At 38.6% G+C, this 13,789-nt stretch overlaps 2 protein-coding genes across 4 annotated transcripts in view; one reads left to right on the forward strand and one right to left on the reverse strand.

Moving 5' to 3' along the window:
* Positions 1-1,065: 1,065 nt before the first annotated feature.
* Positions 1,066-13,789, reverse strand: part of RUS4 (root UVB sensitive protein (Protein of unknown function, DUF647)) — a 258,710-nt gene continuing 245,986 nt past the window's right edge. For all 3 annotated transcript variants that reach the window (XM_089422832.1, XM_089422829.1, XM_089422840.1), the window contains one exon: positions 1,066-1,443. In XM_089422832.1, coding sequence (XP_089278958.1) covers positions 1,177-1,443 — 267 coding nt within the window. In that variant the 3' untranslated portion in view covers positions 1,066-1,176. The remainder of the gene's footprint in view (positions 1,444-13,789) is intronic.
* On the forward strand, positions 6,291-8,236 carry LOC149261835 (uncharacterized). The gene is made up of 3 exons (XM_089382382.1): positions 6,291-7,161; positions 7,276-7,417; positions 7,542-8,236. The coding sequence occupies exons 1-3, from the start codon at positions 6,354-6,356 to the stop codon at positions 8,044-8,046; spliced, it is 1,455 nt and encodes a 484-aa protein (XP_089238508.1). The 5' UTR covers positions 6,291-6,353; the 3' UTR covers positions 8,047-8,236.

Raw genomic sequence — 13,789 nt, forward strand, 5'->3', positions numbered from 1 at the left:
ACGAATTCTCTGCGAGGTGGGATACTGATCACTATGGCTCCTTGACAGGGCTGCTCTGTTTCTTTGGAATTTTTAGTGGCCCCTCCTCACGAGAATAATCAGAACACTGTTGGATTCGGTCATATCGTCATCATTATCCCTCCTTTGACTCCATTTCAAAACTGCCAGGGTTCTTTTGTATAATCCGTGAGCTTCCAACACTGTCATAGAGCATGCATCTCTGATTTATTTAATAAAATCTGACTCACTTCCAACAAGTCTGAGCCTGGTCTTTGATCAGGCACTATCAATTCTCGTAATTTAACCTTAGTACTCCACCTTTTTATGCTCACACTTATTGAATCTGGCCTGCAACTAGGTCACACTGCAAACAGAGGTAATAGACTGCGACATACATAAATTTCCACTTACAAAAACAAAAATATGCATAGAAAATCAGAGTCCAAATATATATTCTAAATCTGAAGACAAATACAATTTGCAGAGTTCCCAACTTCAGATCTCTCATTCGACTCTGCCTTTAGATTACATAAGAGAGGTATAAATGAAATTCTCAATCCAACTGACAATCCAAACCTGCTGCCTGTAATGTCTAACAATTCCTGATTTGGCGATCTTGTTCCCTATTTCATAACAACTAAAATGACACGATAATTCTTCCTAACTATTTCAGATTATTCTAGACTCTTCATATTCTAAAAACCATTAAATTTATAAAACCAACTCATTAATTTACGGAACCAACTGCCATAGTAAATGATTTTGAACTATGGAGGTCAAGGGTATAATAATATAATTAACTTGTAGATGCTCCTGCATCAACCATCCAATCTATAGAATTACAAATTCTCAAAAATACAGTATGTACTTCAGGATGTTATATTTCATGTTTCAACAAGGCTAATGTTGATGATACAGTTGAAAGATCATGTTCATGGGAATAGTCGTCACTTTACATACAGTACTTTTGCACAATATCACTTCAAATATTTCATCTTACAATTTCAAAGGGTGATTGAGACAAACACCAATCTGCAGGTATACACATTTGCAAAATATGCTGTGTTTGAGGATTCTGCTGTGCAAAGTTTGAATAGGAACAACGATCTTAATATCCTAATCAACCAAAGAATCGATTCTATGCATTAGTGTGTATGCAACAGAAGTGTAATATGTTCATGGGTGAGACTTCTCATTCTCTCCCAAAGTCCTGTAAGTGATTTGTTCACTTGGAGACAAAAGTACGTTCTTAAGAACCCACCCTGCTTTTTCCATCTGTTCCAATAATTGGGATATCTCAACATTTACAAATCTCTTGCTCTCCTCGAGTAAATTTTGCCAATCTCTTGGTAGCATTGGTTCTGGTTTTGAAATGGCACATCCATTACAGGAATTTGACAGATTGTTTTCTTTTGAAGTCAATGCTACCCGCATATAGCTTGCCTGCAAATAAAAATATTGCAAATCAGCCATCCATGTCGATCACATTGAGTGTTGGCTATTGAAAATGGGATTTTCAAAGAAACATTGTAGAGAGATGACCAAGAAGCCAACGGAAAGATAAAAAGGAAAAAAAAATTATAATTCTGAGCAATTGAAAAACATTATCTAAAAAAGAGCAAATAATGATGTAATCTTCCAAAAAGATATAATATGCACAAATATGTCTAATATGGAAAATAATATAACTAATACAGAAACTCATTTCAAGGACAAACTAAGGGAACAATTTCATGAAATAGGATGTTTTAAATTTCGTAACCCTAGAGCCTGATTTATTATTTTCTAGCAGATCAAACCTACTGAATAAAAACATTGCTAGAGTTTAACTTAATATTTAGTAGAAGCAAATTAAATAACCAAACTCAATCATGTAAGAACACAAATATTATGCCCAATCAACAGTTATTCATTAATAATAACTTCAGAACCTACCCAGGCTCTCTTACTAGGAAAATGTCCCATTGAGGAAATTACATATACAACAATGAACCTGAATCTTCTCTAGCTGATCAAGCCCTAGATCTGTCCTTCGATATGTCTTGGCTGATCTGGATCTCCCTTATTTCTCCTTGCACCTTCCTCAGACCCAACACACATAAATGGAAGTATTCCACCCAATCACTGAAATCTCACTCTCATTGTGTCTTGTACTCAAAATGTATTCTATGTCATCTCCCTTAGATAGGGTTTCTTTATAAGCTTGAGATATGACCGAATCCACAACCCTAATCTCCAAAGTGATTGAAAGTTGAGATTAGATCTCACCTCACTTGAGATCAATGGTTGAGATTCATATAATTCATGAATGCAAAAACCTTTGCATTTCATTAGATTAGCTCACTTTTATCTTATAAAAGAAATTACTTCAATCATTAAAGTAATTGCTATGGCTAAGGGTGTATTAGGTGGGTTCCACACACCTAGAAACTTAGGCCTATGTAGAAGTACCTGCCTGAGCTACAAACATCAACAAGATGCATCATGAAGAGATGAATGAAACATTGTATTCCTCAAATCTATTGTAGAAGACATTTGAAACAAAAATTACTACATAATTGTGAAAGGAAAAGATTCACTCTTCATGAAAATAATGAAGTGTACACCCCTGGTCACAGAGGAACCAAATTTTAAAATAATTGTTGAGGGGGATTTGAGCACAAAAAAATTCAAATTACACATCTAGCTCCTATTTTAAACCTACATTTATTTTTGTAATATAGAACCAAAATTGCAAAACTTTTTATTTAAGATCCAGATTTGCAAGGAAAATGGAGACATAAAATGATAAATCAACTTGCAGAGTAAAAAAACAACTTATCTCCTTAGCTAGATAGTTCTAAGAAAATAGTTGAGGAAAAAAAAAAAATGTGTTCCATATTTTCCGTAAAATAAAAGGACTAGCAGCAAGATCCAAACATCCAAAGAACTGAAGCTCACATGTGCAAACATAATGTCAAATTAAAAAGTATAATAATACCACCTACAAGCACATGGAAAAAATGGGAATGTATAAAGATAAATGCATTTTCAATCTCAAATTAGTATATCGAGATACTATTGGCCCCATGAAATTCTTGATAGTGCTCCTACAATATTGGCTAGAATTTTAATTCTATAAATTTTTTGCAATGCTCTGAAGGGAATCTAATGAACCCCCTCAAATATTGCACCAAATGCCTTGGATATATAAAGAAAAGAAAACTTGGATAGCTCAAAATTTGACAACCTAAGTGCAAAGTGAGGAAAAGCATTTTCGATGACCTTACAAGCTCTGCTTTTCATATATGAAATCTACATCAAGAATAATCACATGACCACACTAGCACTGATACAAGTTAGTTTCTTTGTGGGGTTGGTGAGGGCTACACAACTCATGCATCACATATGTTAATGAGAAATATGCAACCGCTAGTCACAGAGGAACCAAATTTTAAAATATTTGTTGAGAGAGGGATTTGAACAACCATAGGGCTTTGAGACACATGAGAAGAAGTCTCATGTATGCAGATTGAAGAAAGACTTGTATGGGCTGAAACAAGCACCTAGAGCATGTTATGGGTGAATCGCTGGCTACTTGCAGAAAATGGGATTTGTCTAGAGTGACGCAGATCCAAATCTCTACTATCTGGTTGTAGAGAATGAGCCTCTAATCTTAGTATTATGTGGATGATCTCTTCCTGACAGGATCATCAAGGCTCATAGGGGGCTGCAAGAAGAATCGAGCCACGAAGTTCGACATGAAGGATTTGGGACGAATGCATTATTTTCTGGGCTTGGAAGTTTGGCAACAAAAGGGAAAGATCTTCCTTGGGCAAGGGAGATATGCAAATCCTGAAGAGATTCAGGATGGAGGACTATAGACCCAAGGCTACTCCAATGATAACCAACTGGAAGAAGATTGATGCATCAGAAGACAAAGATGTTGATCCCACCTTATACATGCAGCTCATAGGGTCCCTGATGTATCTGGTCAATACCAGGCCAAACATTTGCTACGCTGTCAACACCCTTAGTCAGTTCATGGTGGAGCCAAAGAGGGTGCACTGGGCAACAGCCAAACATGTTCTCAGGTATTTACAGGGAACAGTCAATTATGGACTCTCGTACACCAGGGGTAAGGATATCAAATTGAGTGGGTTTACTGATGCAAATTGGGCAGGAAATTCAGTGGATCGGAAAAGTACCTTATACATGCAGCGCATAGGGTCCCTGATGTATCTGGTCAATACCAGGCCAGACATTTGCTACGCTGTCAACACCCTCAGTCAGTTCATGGTGGAGCCAAAGAGGGTGCACTGGGCAACAGCCAAACATGTTCTCAGGTATTTACAGGGAACAGTCGATTATGGACTCTTGTACACTAGGGGTAAGGATATCAGATTGAGTGGGTTTACTGATGCAAATTGGGTAGGAAGTTCAGTGGATCAGAAAAGTACCTTTGGGTATTGTTTCAACATTGGATCAGGAATGACCTCCTAGTGCAGTAGGAAACAAAAATCCATGGCTCTGAGCTCAACTGAGGCAGAATATATGGCCGCAAGCACAGCTTCGTGCAAGGCCATATGGCTTAGAAAACTGCTTGTGAACCTATTCAGAAGAAAGATGGAGGCGACCAGGATCATGTGTGATAATCAAAGTTGCATCAAGCTCTCTGAGAATCCAGTGTTTCACGATTGGTCAAAGCATATTGATATCCGGTCTCACTTTGTCAGAGACTATGTCCAACAAGGAGCTGTACAGTTGAGCTCAGTGTTGCACACATCGCGATTTAATCGCGATAAAATCGGAAAATCGCGATTTTTTCAAAATGCCGATTCAAATCGCGATTTTTATCCAAAAAATCGGCGGAAATTTTTTTTAACGATTTTTATCGAAAAAATCGCGATTTTTTAAAAAATCGCGATTTTTTCGAAAAAATCGCGATTTTTAAGGAAAAAATCGCGGGAGGCGCGGGCAGCGGGGGTTTTATATGTAAAATCGATTTTTTGTTTATTCATTCAGCAGTCCGCCGCGGAGGAGAAGGAGGAGAAGGAGAAGAAGGGAGGGAGAGGGTTGCCGTCGCTTGTGGGAGCCGATTTTAGGAATCCAAGCCAAGATCACGAATTTGTCCATAAACCAGGTATGTAGATTAATTTTTTTTTGTTTTGGTTCTCTAAAAACTTTGTTTTTCATTGTTTTTAAAGAATTTTTAGAAATTTTTCATTGATTTGGGATGGGTTATTTGTTATGACTATGAGAACCAATTTTTGATTTTTATTTTCTCATTTTCTTTAAACATTGTTTATTTTTTTTTATTTTTCATTGTTTTTTGGGTTTAGAAATTCAAATTGGGATTTTGGAAATAATTAGCTTGTAATTTTGCAAATGCTAAATTGTAATTTGTATTTACTATTTACTATTATCATTTATGTAATCCTAAATTCCTATTTCCTAATCCTTATTTTTCCATAGGTTTGCAAATTCAAAATTCAAAAACAAACATGCCAAGGAAATTGGATCCTTTCTGGGAATATGGTGACCCTAAAACTCCGAATGATAGACAAAACTTGATTTGCAAGTTGTGTGGAAAGGAAATATTCGGGGGGGTGTACAGGTTGAAGTTCCACCTTGCACAAATCCCTGGACGTGATGTGGGGCCCTGTCTAAAGACAAATGCTGAAATTATCCAAAAAGCCATGAGAGCATTGGGAGAATTAGAGCACACTAGAGACGCCAAAGAAGAACTCAAAAGGCAACTAAGAAGGTCAGTTGAAGGAAGTGGGCCAAGTGGCACAGGTTCTACTGCAGCGTCAGTCAATCCGTTTGCTGCATCATCATATTTTGTTCCTCGAACCACACCTGGTTCACAACCAACTATCGGTTCAATGATGAAAAGAACTGAAAAAGAAAAAGCTGACAAGTTGATGACAAAATTTCTCCTCTGGAGTGATATTCCTTTCAGCATTATAAGGAATAATCCATTTTTCCAACCTACTCTTGATGCTGTTGCCAGTGTTGGCCCGGGGTACAAACTCCCTTCTCTTCATGATTTCAGAGGCCGGCTTCTTCAAGATGAAAAGCGTGACTGCACCCAAAGATTGGAGGATTTTAGGGCATCATGGGCACAAACAGGATGCACTGTTATGTCAGATGGTTGGACTGACCAAAAGGGGAGAACCCTTATAAACTTCTTGGTTAGTTGTCCCTTGGGGACTATGTTTATCAAATCTGTTGATGCAACTCATCAAATCAAAGATGCAAAAAATTTATGTGATTTGCTGGATGTGTTTATTTTGGAGGTGGGTGCAGAAAATGTTGTCCAAGTCATAACGGACAACGCTGCAAATTATGTTGCTGCTGGTAGATTGCTTATGGACAGGCATCCTACTTTATTTTGGACACCTTGTGCTGCCCATTGTATTGATTTGATGTTAGAGGACATAGGGAAAATTCCCTTTGTCAAAGAGGCTGTTGACTCATCAAAAACCATCACAAAATTTATTTACAATCACACATCTGTGCTTAGCTTGATGAGAAAATGCACCAACAACAAAGAGTTGGTGCGCCCCGCCATTACACGGTTTGCGACGAGTTTCATATCTCTTCAATCCCTCTTGAATTCTATGTGGGATTTGAAGAGAATGTTTGTTTCAGAGGAGTGGCGTTCTTCGCCAATGAGCCGCAAACCAGAAGGAGAGGCCGTCTGCAGACTTGTTTCATACCAAGAAGACTTCTGGGCGGGAGTGCAGGAGGTGTGCGCTGTCACAGAACCTTTGGTAAAGGTTCTTCGGTTGGTAGATGGTGAGAAGCCCGCAATGGGCTATTTGTATGAAGCCATGGATAGGGCCAAAGAAGCCATTCGGTCCTACTATGATGACAAGGGAGATGATGGGTTCCAGAGACAACTCCTTCTATGGAAGGTCATTGATGAGCGATGGAACAACACACTCCATCGTCCCATTCATGCTGCTGGCCTTTTCCTGAACCCTGCATTTTCTTATGCATGTGGGTTTAATTTTGATGTTGAGGTCGTGGAAGGATTATTAACCTGTGTCCAGAAGATGGTGAAAACTCCAGAAGAACGTATGGAGGTCTCTAGACAAATTGAGCAATATAAGTTGTCAGGTGGCACATTTGGCTTTGAGATGGCTATCAATGATAGGACGGTTAAAATCCCAGGTATTTTTTAGTTTGTAGTATGTACTTTGTAACTTTGTTTCAAATTTCATTGTTTCTTCAAATTCCATTTTTTTCTTATGTTTATTTAAAATTTTCTTTGTAATTTTGTTGTAGACGCATGGTGGAAGATGTATGGTGGCAGAGTACCCCTTTTGCAAAATCTTGCCGTGCGCATCCTCAGCCAAACATGCAGCTCCTCGGGATGTGAGCGCAATTGGAGTGTATTTGAAAAAATACACAACAAGAAGCGCAATAGGTTAACACTTAAACATTTAAAATATTGCAAATTTCCAAATAAATTTTTGAATTCATTAAAGTTTTAAACAATATTTTTTTTATAATATTAATTATTAATTTATTATTTCATGAACTTTGTACAGGTTGGAGTCCCATAGACTTAATGACATGGTCTATGTCTACTACAATCTTCGATTGTGGGTGAAACAACTAGAGAAGACACCTGATACGGAAGCCATCTCATTGGATGGGATTGACACCACTGCTGAATGGAGGGTTGAGACCGAGAGGCCTCTCATGGATCCCACTGAGGATTGGTTAGTGCAGGATGAGGGGGAGGAGGAGGGGGAGGAGGAGGAGGAGGAGGAGGAGCAGGAGCAGGAGCAGGAGCAGGAGGAGGAGGAGTTGGAGGAGCAGGAGGAGGAGGTGACACCGCCTACCCGGGCTACCCGGGCTACCACTACCACCAGTGGAGGACGTGGTCTCCGTCCACCTCAGCCTCTTGTAGCTGCTACTACTAGTTCTTCAGCTTCTAGAGCACGTCAGACTCCACTGCCATTTCCACCACCACAGGCACCAGCTTCTACATCTAGAGGGAAAGAGAAAGCTGTGCCATATTCTCGCAAGAGGGGCAGAGGAAATCAATAGGATTAGACTTTCATTTTATTGTATATGACATTATGACATGATGAGATACATTATCATATTTTTTGTTGATATTTTGAGGCTGAGTTGGACTTGGGACTCAGGACTTACTATTCAGGACATGATTCAATGTTATGTGTGATTTTAGCGCTAGAAATGATATTGAACATCTTATATATTAGTTTTTTTATCATATTTATGTGTCAATGTATTTATTTTATGTTGTAGATGGTTTAGATATTAAAAAAATTGAAAAAAAATGAAAAAAAATGAATATTTTTGTGCCAAACGATTTTTTCCGATTTTTTCCCGATTTTTTCCCGATTTTAACGATTTTTCCGATTTTTTCCCGGTGCCGATTAAATCCCGATCGCGATGTGTGCAACATTGGTTGAGCTACACTCCTACAAGAGAACAAGTGGCAAACATCCTTACCAAGGCCCTTGGAAGAACCAAGTTTGATTATTTCAGGGAGAAGATGGGAATGATAAAGAATCCATTTCAGTAGCAAAAATAGGTATGATGTTGCAGTGCAGTAGCAGTCAGCAGTTGCACAATGCAACATGATGAGGAGTTTGCAGTGCAGATGCAATGTTGGGAAGATGGACCAACAGCAGCACGGATGCAGAGGGAGTTGCCGTACAGATGTAGCAGTGGCAGTGATAGAGCCAAGGGCAGCAGTACAGGATGTAGCAGTGCAAAGGATATTGGGCAGGGATGCTTAGCATCAGCACAGGTACCGATGCTATATGATTAGAGTAATGCTCAGTGTGGAGTATTACTAGAGCACAATCCTCATTAAGAGGGAGTGTTGATTTGGGGTAGCATTGAATGTGTTCTAGCCATGAAAATTGGTGGAGAGGCTAAAGCACATGAGATCTCCAAGAGCCAGAAATGGTTTGGGCAGATTCTAACTGGTTTGGGAGATATTAAAATAATTAATATTTTTAATGGAGTTCCTAAGCCTAAACTTAGGAAAAATAAATTATTAATGGGTATTAATATAAAACTGGGTTAGAAGGTTCCAAAAGTCATGGATCAAGCCAAATATAATCTTAGCCGTTGATTAGAGATTTAATCTCGGTCGTTGAAGGACCAACAAGAAAAGTATAAGAAGAGGCTTGAGGGTCAGTTGGAGAACACACTGAGGGAGACCAGTCAGTTTGATTTCTAGAGCGGGGTTAGCTGAGAAATTCGAACTAGTGGTTTGGAGAGCAGTAGGAGGCAGCAAGTACGAAATAGAGAGTCGGGAACAACACCAGGGGAACAGCACAGAGGTTGGAGAGGCAGACACAGAGGTTTCAGATTGTGCAATCATTGGAGGGCCTGCATAGATGACACAGAGAGGCCCAGTGCTGACGCAGAGAGGCAGGGGCTGATGCAGAGGGTCTGGGAGCTACACAGAGGTCAGTCAGGCTGATGTTGAGACTGGGAGAAGTGCTGAAGAATTTTCTCTCTGTTGGGTAAGCCAGTTTGGCACCCAGTTGTATTGAAGAATTGTTGAATAATAAAATCCTCCCTTGTTGCACCGGTTTTCCCACATTGGGTTTTTCCGGGGACTGATTGTCCAAAATCTTTGTGTCAATGTGTTAATTTGTGTGCATGTATTTGTTTCTATATTATGATGTGTTATCTACAGCATAATTTATTTTAATGTTTACTGAAGGATTTTCATAAATAACTTATTGGGAAATAAATAGGTAAAATAAATCAGTTGTTGCAGTGATAGAATTTTCACACTTGGACATCTTCAGCTTGTAGAGTTCTTGCCTTAATGAGATGACTTCTCCAACAATGCTTGCGAAATATAACTCTACCAATTTGTCATAGATTTCTTTTGGAGTTTCGAGTTTAGATACATATGGGATGAGGGGATCCTTGATGGATTCTATGAGAATCCTTTAAGCCCTAACTTCCCCTTTCATATACGTGGCAAGAGCTTGAGCATCTTCCTCTCTTGGTTTAGTGACAGAACGTTTAACATGTTCCATAACCTCATTTTCAATGAGATTTAGATCTGTCCATTTCTTCCATGCAAGATAGTTTAAAGCCCCAACCAATTTATTGCTTTCCTTGCAAAGAGACATTTTGATAGATATACTTACTTGATAGAATGCTCCTTCTTCTTGTTGCTTCCTTTATGTTGATGATGATATAGAGGATAGAAAACTTTCTTTTGATGAAGATAGTTTTCTTCAATAATGATCCTTGATCCCACAGAGAGGGAGATCCCTTGGATCCTTTTATGATGATGATGTCTTCAATGGTAGGGATCGTGTTTGAGAGAGATTGCCTTAGAGTCTTGATGACAACACCTCTAGCTTCCTTTGGATGAATCGATTTCAAAACATTTTGAGTAGATGTAGGGTTTTGGCCTTCTCCTTCTTGATGATGATCCCAATACTTCTTTGTAGACTTCTTTGATTTAGGGTTATGATGCTTCCTTTGACTTCAAGATGATCTTTGCTTTGATGCCTTCCTTGAGATTTGATCCTTGAGTGTCCCTTGATAAGATGCCCTTCCTTGACTTAGTCACCTTAGCTCTGATACCATGTTGAGAAATCTAGGGCATAGTGATTAAGTGATTTCTCTTCTATTAGTAACTGCTTGTGAGTGCTTTTTACTTCTTTAGATTAGGATCTTCTTTTATTTAGGTTATTAGTGTTCTTCTTCATCAAACAGCTACCAATGCATAAACCATAAAGAGACAAGAGACATAGGGTATAGGCTATTAGCCAGGGCCAAAACCTCTCACTCTTTGAGAGGAAAACCCAAACAAATTCTTCTTCTTATAGAGATTCCAATTGACGAATACCAAGACCACAACCCTTGACCTATTTGCCACTCCAAGACCAAGACAAAAGTTCTCTTGATGAGATCCTTTGACAATGATAGTCAACCTTCTGCTCCTTTCCTTTTCTCGGCTCCTCTTCCACTTCGACCTTCTTTCAACTTCAAACCTTCGGCCTCCCTTCTAGACTTGATCTTCTTATCTAGGCCTTCCTTCTAGACTTTGCCTTCTTCTAATTCTTGTCTTGGCCTCCCTTCTAGATTCGACCTTCTCTCTAACTCGACTAGGAGGAGTGCTACTCTTTCTCGGCTCCTTTTGCTGCAACTAAGCCTCAAACTTCGCACTTTCTCAACTGCTCTTTCTCGGCTCCTTCTAGTGCAACTCAGCTCCAGAGTTCGCACTTTCTTGGCTCCTTCTGTTGTACTTCGCACTTTCTATTTCAGACTTGACCACTGAAAGTCTGTGTCTAAAATGAAATTCGGATGGCCCTATTTATAATGGTTTGCCTCTATATTAAGTCGACTTGAGTAGTGTGAGCCGACATCACTGTTTGGAGGAGTTAATTAATTCCATTTGAAGCTGAATTGAAGAGGGATGCCTTGGGCTACTTGACATTTCTATTGACTCATACATAATTGTAATATGCCCAAGAAGGGTCCTTCATACATGACATAGACTCAAATTGAATTTTATGACTAGATGACAAATCCTAAAGGCTCACAATGGGGGCCATCACTAAAATAAAAGTCCTTGCTCATGAAACCCATGAGACAAGCACTACAATAATAATAATAATAATAAATTCTTCTTTTCATCAAATACATAAAATCACAATTACACGTCATTATGAAGACCGAACCTAGTTACACTTTTCAACACCCCCTTAGCTTCTCTCTCACAACCTACTCTAGAGACTAGCTTCAAAATAGTTAAGAGGAAGGATACACCTAGAATAGGCATATAACTTAAAATAAACCAAGATTCTGCATCTCACCTAGATTGTAGGATTTGCATCTCATTTAGGTTAGTGAAGCATCCTTAAGCAACAGTTATTCATCCGGTAACTTGGTAATAACTTGTTTTAAGCAAGTAGTTGAATCCTTTCAAGGCACTGACCTTCATAATAAATCTAACCGAATCACTTAACTTGCTAATTCAACCGAGTTGCTAGGCCATTCAGTTGTGTCTCCCAGACTTGTTAGTTGCCAACAAGTCTCCCATCTTTGCATTTCATAGGGACTACCCCCCATAGCTTGTTGTAGGGAGACAGCTAGAACGAAGAGTGTAGAGATCAAAGTGTTAGCCCCCTCCCTAAGCATTGTCACATTCCTGCCTGTACAGTTTGGGCGACAACATTTATGGCGTCATTTACGGGGATAATTTTATATTGTTCTCAACGCTTTAACGACATTCTTCCTAATCTTCTAATAATTTTCATCTTCTTAATCCGTCAAGCACAACATTTTCTGGCGCTTTGATATCTCACTCATATTCTCATCACCTTGTTCACCTTTCCTATCTACACCTTTAGCACCAAGACGTTTGGGTCAGTTTCCTATTTGGGTGGCGACTCCACTTATTCATCCATTCACAAGAGCTTACACTAGATGAAATCCTAGTAGCTTGGTTAACCCCGCTCTTAGAGCTCGGTTAAACAAATTACATTCTAGTAAGCATTCATTTTTTCTCAAACAAGGATCCCTCCCTGATATCCACTTACTTTTCCTTGATCCAGGATAGAAAAAATTCCTTTCTTGGTCCTTCACTAACTTTTCGGTTTTTGCCTTTTGGATTTTAGAGTTAGATTCATGTTCAAGTGGCGACTCCACTTCTTTCATTTTTTATAAAAATTTCTGCTAGAAGCTCGCTTCTTGTAGACCTCTTGTTTTTCTTGAACAAGGATCTCTCTCTAACATCCATTGGCTCCTTTTCCCCTTAAGCAAGTCATCATGAATGACTTGCTCACCCCTTATCATTTTACTAACAATCCTCATGATATTTCAAAAAATGCCATTAATAAATTACCTTCTTTCATGGGTAATCATGCAATCACTACTAGAAATCATCACAAAGTTTACTCATTGTATGGAAATGTTTTGTGGCTCTGCACATTACAATCATGAAGATGTCAAGATGTGACTCTTTGTCCTTTCCTTGGAAGGTGATGCTAACAATTGGTTTTATGATTTTCTTGACAATTTCTTTGACTCTTCGAAAGCTATCATCAATGCTTTCGAAAATAGATATGGAGATCAAAGGGGTACACCTTGTACCACTCGCACTATGAAGAAAGATGAAAGTGATCCTGTAAAAGACCCAGCTATCATAGAAAGGTTTCACGAGAATGCGCCACATCGATCTTCACCATATTGCAGACCGTGTGAACATTTTCTTGATGAATCCACTTGTGTTGTTGCAAGAAGAATTCTCGATAGTGGAAAGGTAGGGACGAGTGATCAAATTGGTATTGACCATAAAAAAGAAAATGATAAGCATCTCATCATGGAATTAACTCAAATGCTTAGAGACATGTAGTTTAGTCAAGCACAGTTGATGAAAACCATGAAACTAAATCAAGAGATTCACTCTAAGGAAATGAGATCCATATACACCAAATTGTTAGCCATAGAAGAAAAGAATGATGAAAAGCTAAAAATCATAGAAGTTAATCATTTTAATCAGATGTCCATCATGAGAGCATAATACAGACAACTAATAAAGAATCAAGTTTAAGTAATTCAGAGCATGTAGCTTGATTGAGAAAAATTAGTTAACGATCATGCTAAGGAGATGAGTGCCATGGAAAAAAGGTTACAAGCAATGGAGGTTACTCAGTATAATCAGATGATCACTTTTCAGAACATGATAGATATCATGGAATCAAATCAATCAAATGAAATCAGTTCTATGAAGGTTGAGCATTCTAGTCAAGTAGTTGATATTCAAAATAAGCTG

Source organism: Pinus tabuliformis, chromosome 6 (assembly GCF_031772625.1).
Source record: "Pinus tabuliformis cultivar Carrire ecotype Pingquan chromosome 6, CPIR1, whole genome shotgun sequence".
Lineage (NCBI taxonomy): Eukaryota > Viridiplantae > Streptophyta > Pinopsida > Pinales > Pinaceae > Pinus > Pinus tabuliformis.

Bases quoted from the DNA above. Each gene is read 5' to 3' on its own strand.
- LOC149261835 (XM_089382382.1), top strand. From the start codon at position 6,354: ATGGACAGGCATCCTACTTTATTTTGGACACCTTGTGCTGCCCATTGT. The intron at 7,162-7,275 runs GTATTTTTTAGT...ATTTTGTTGTAG, and splicing joins TAGGACGGTTAAAATCCCAG to ACGCATGGTGGAAGATGTAT. The intron at 7,418-7,541 runs GTTAACACTTAA...AACTTTGTACAG, and splicing joins CACAACAAGAAGCGCAATAG to GTTGGAGTCCCATAGACTTA.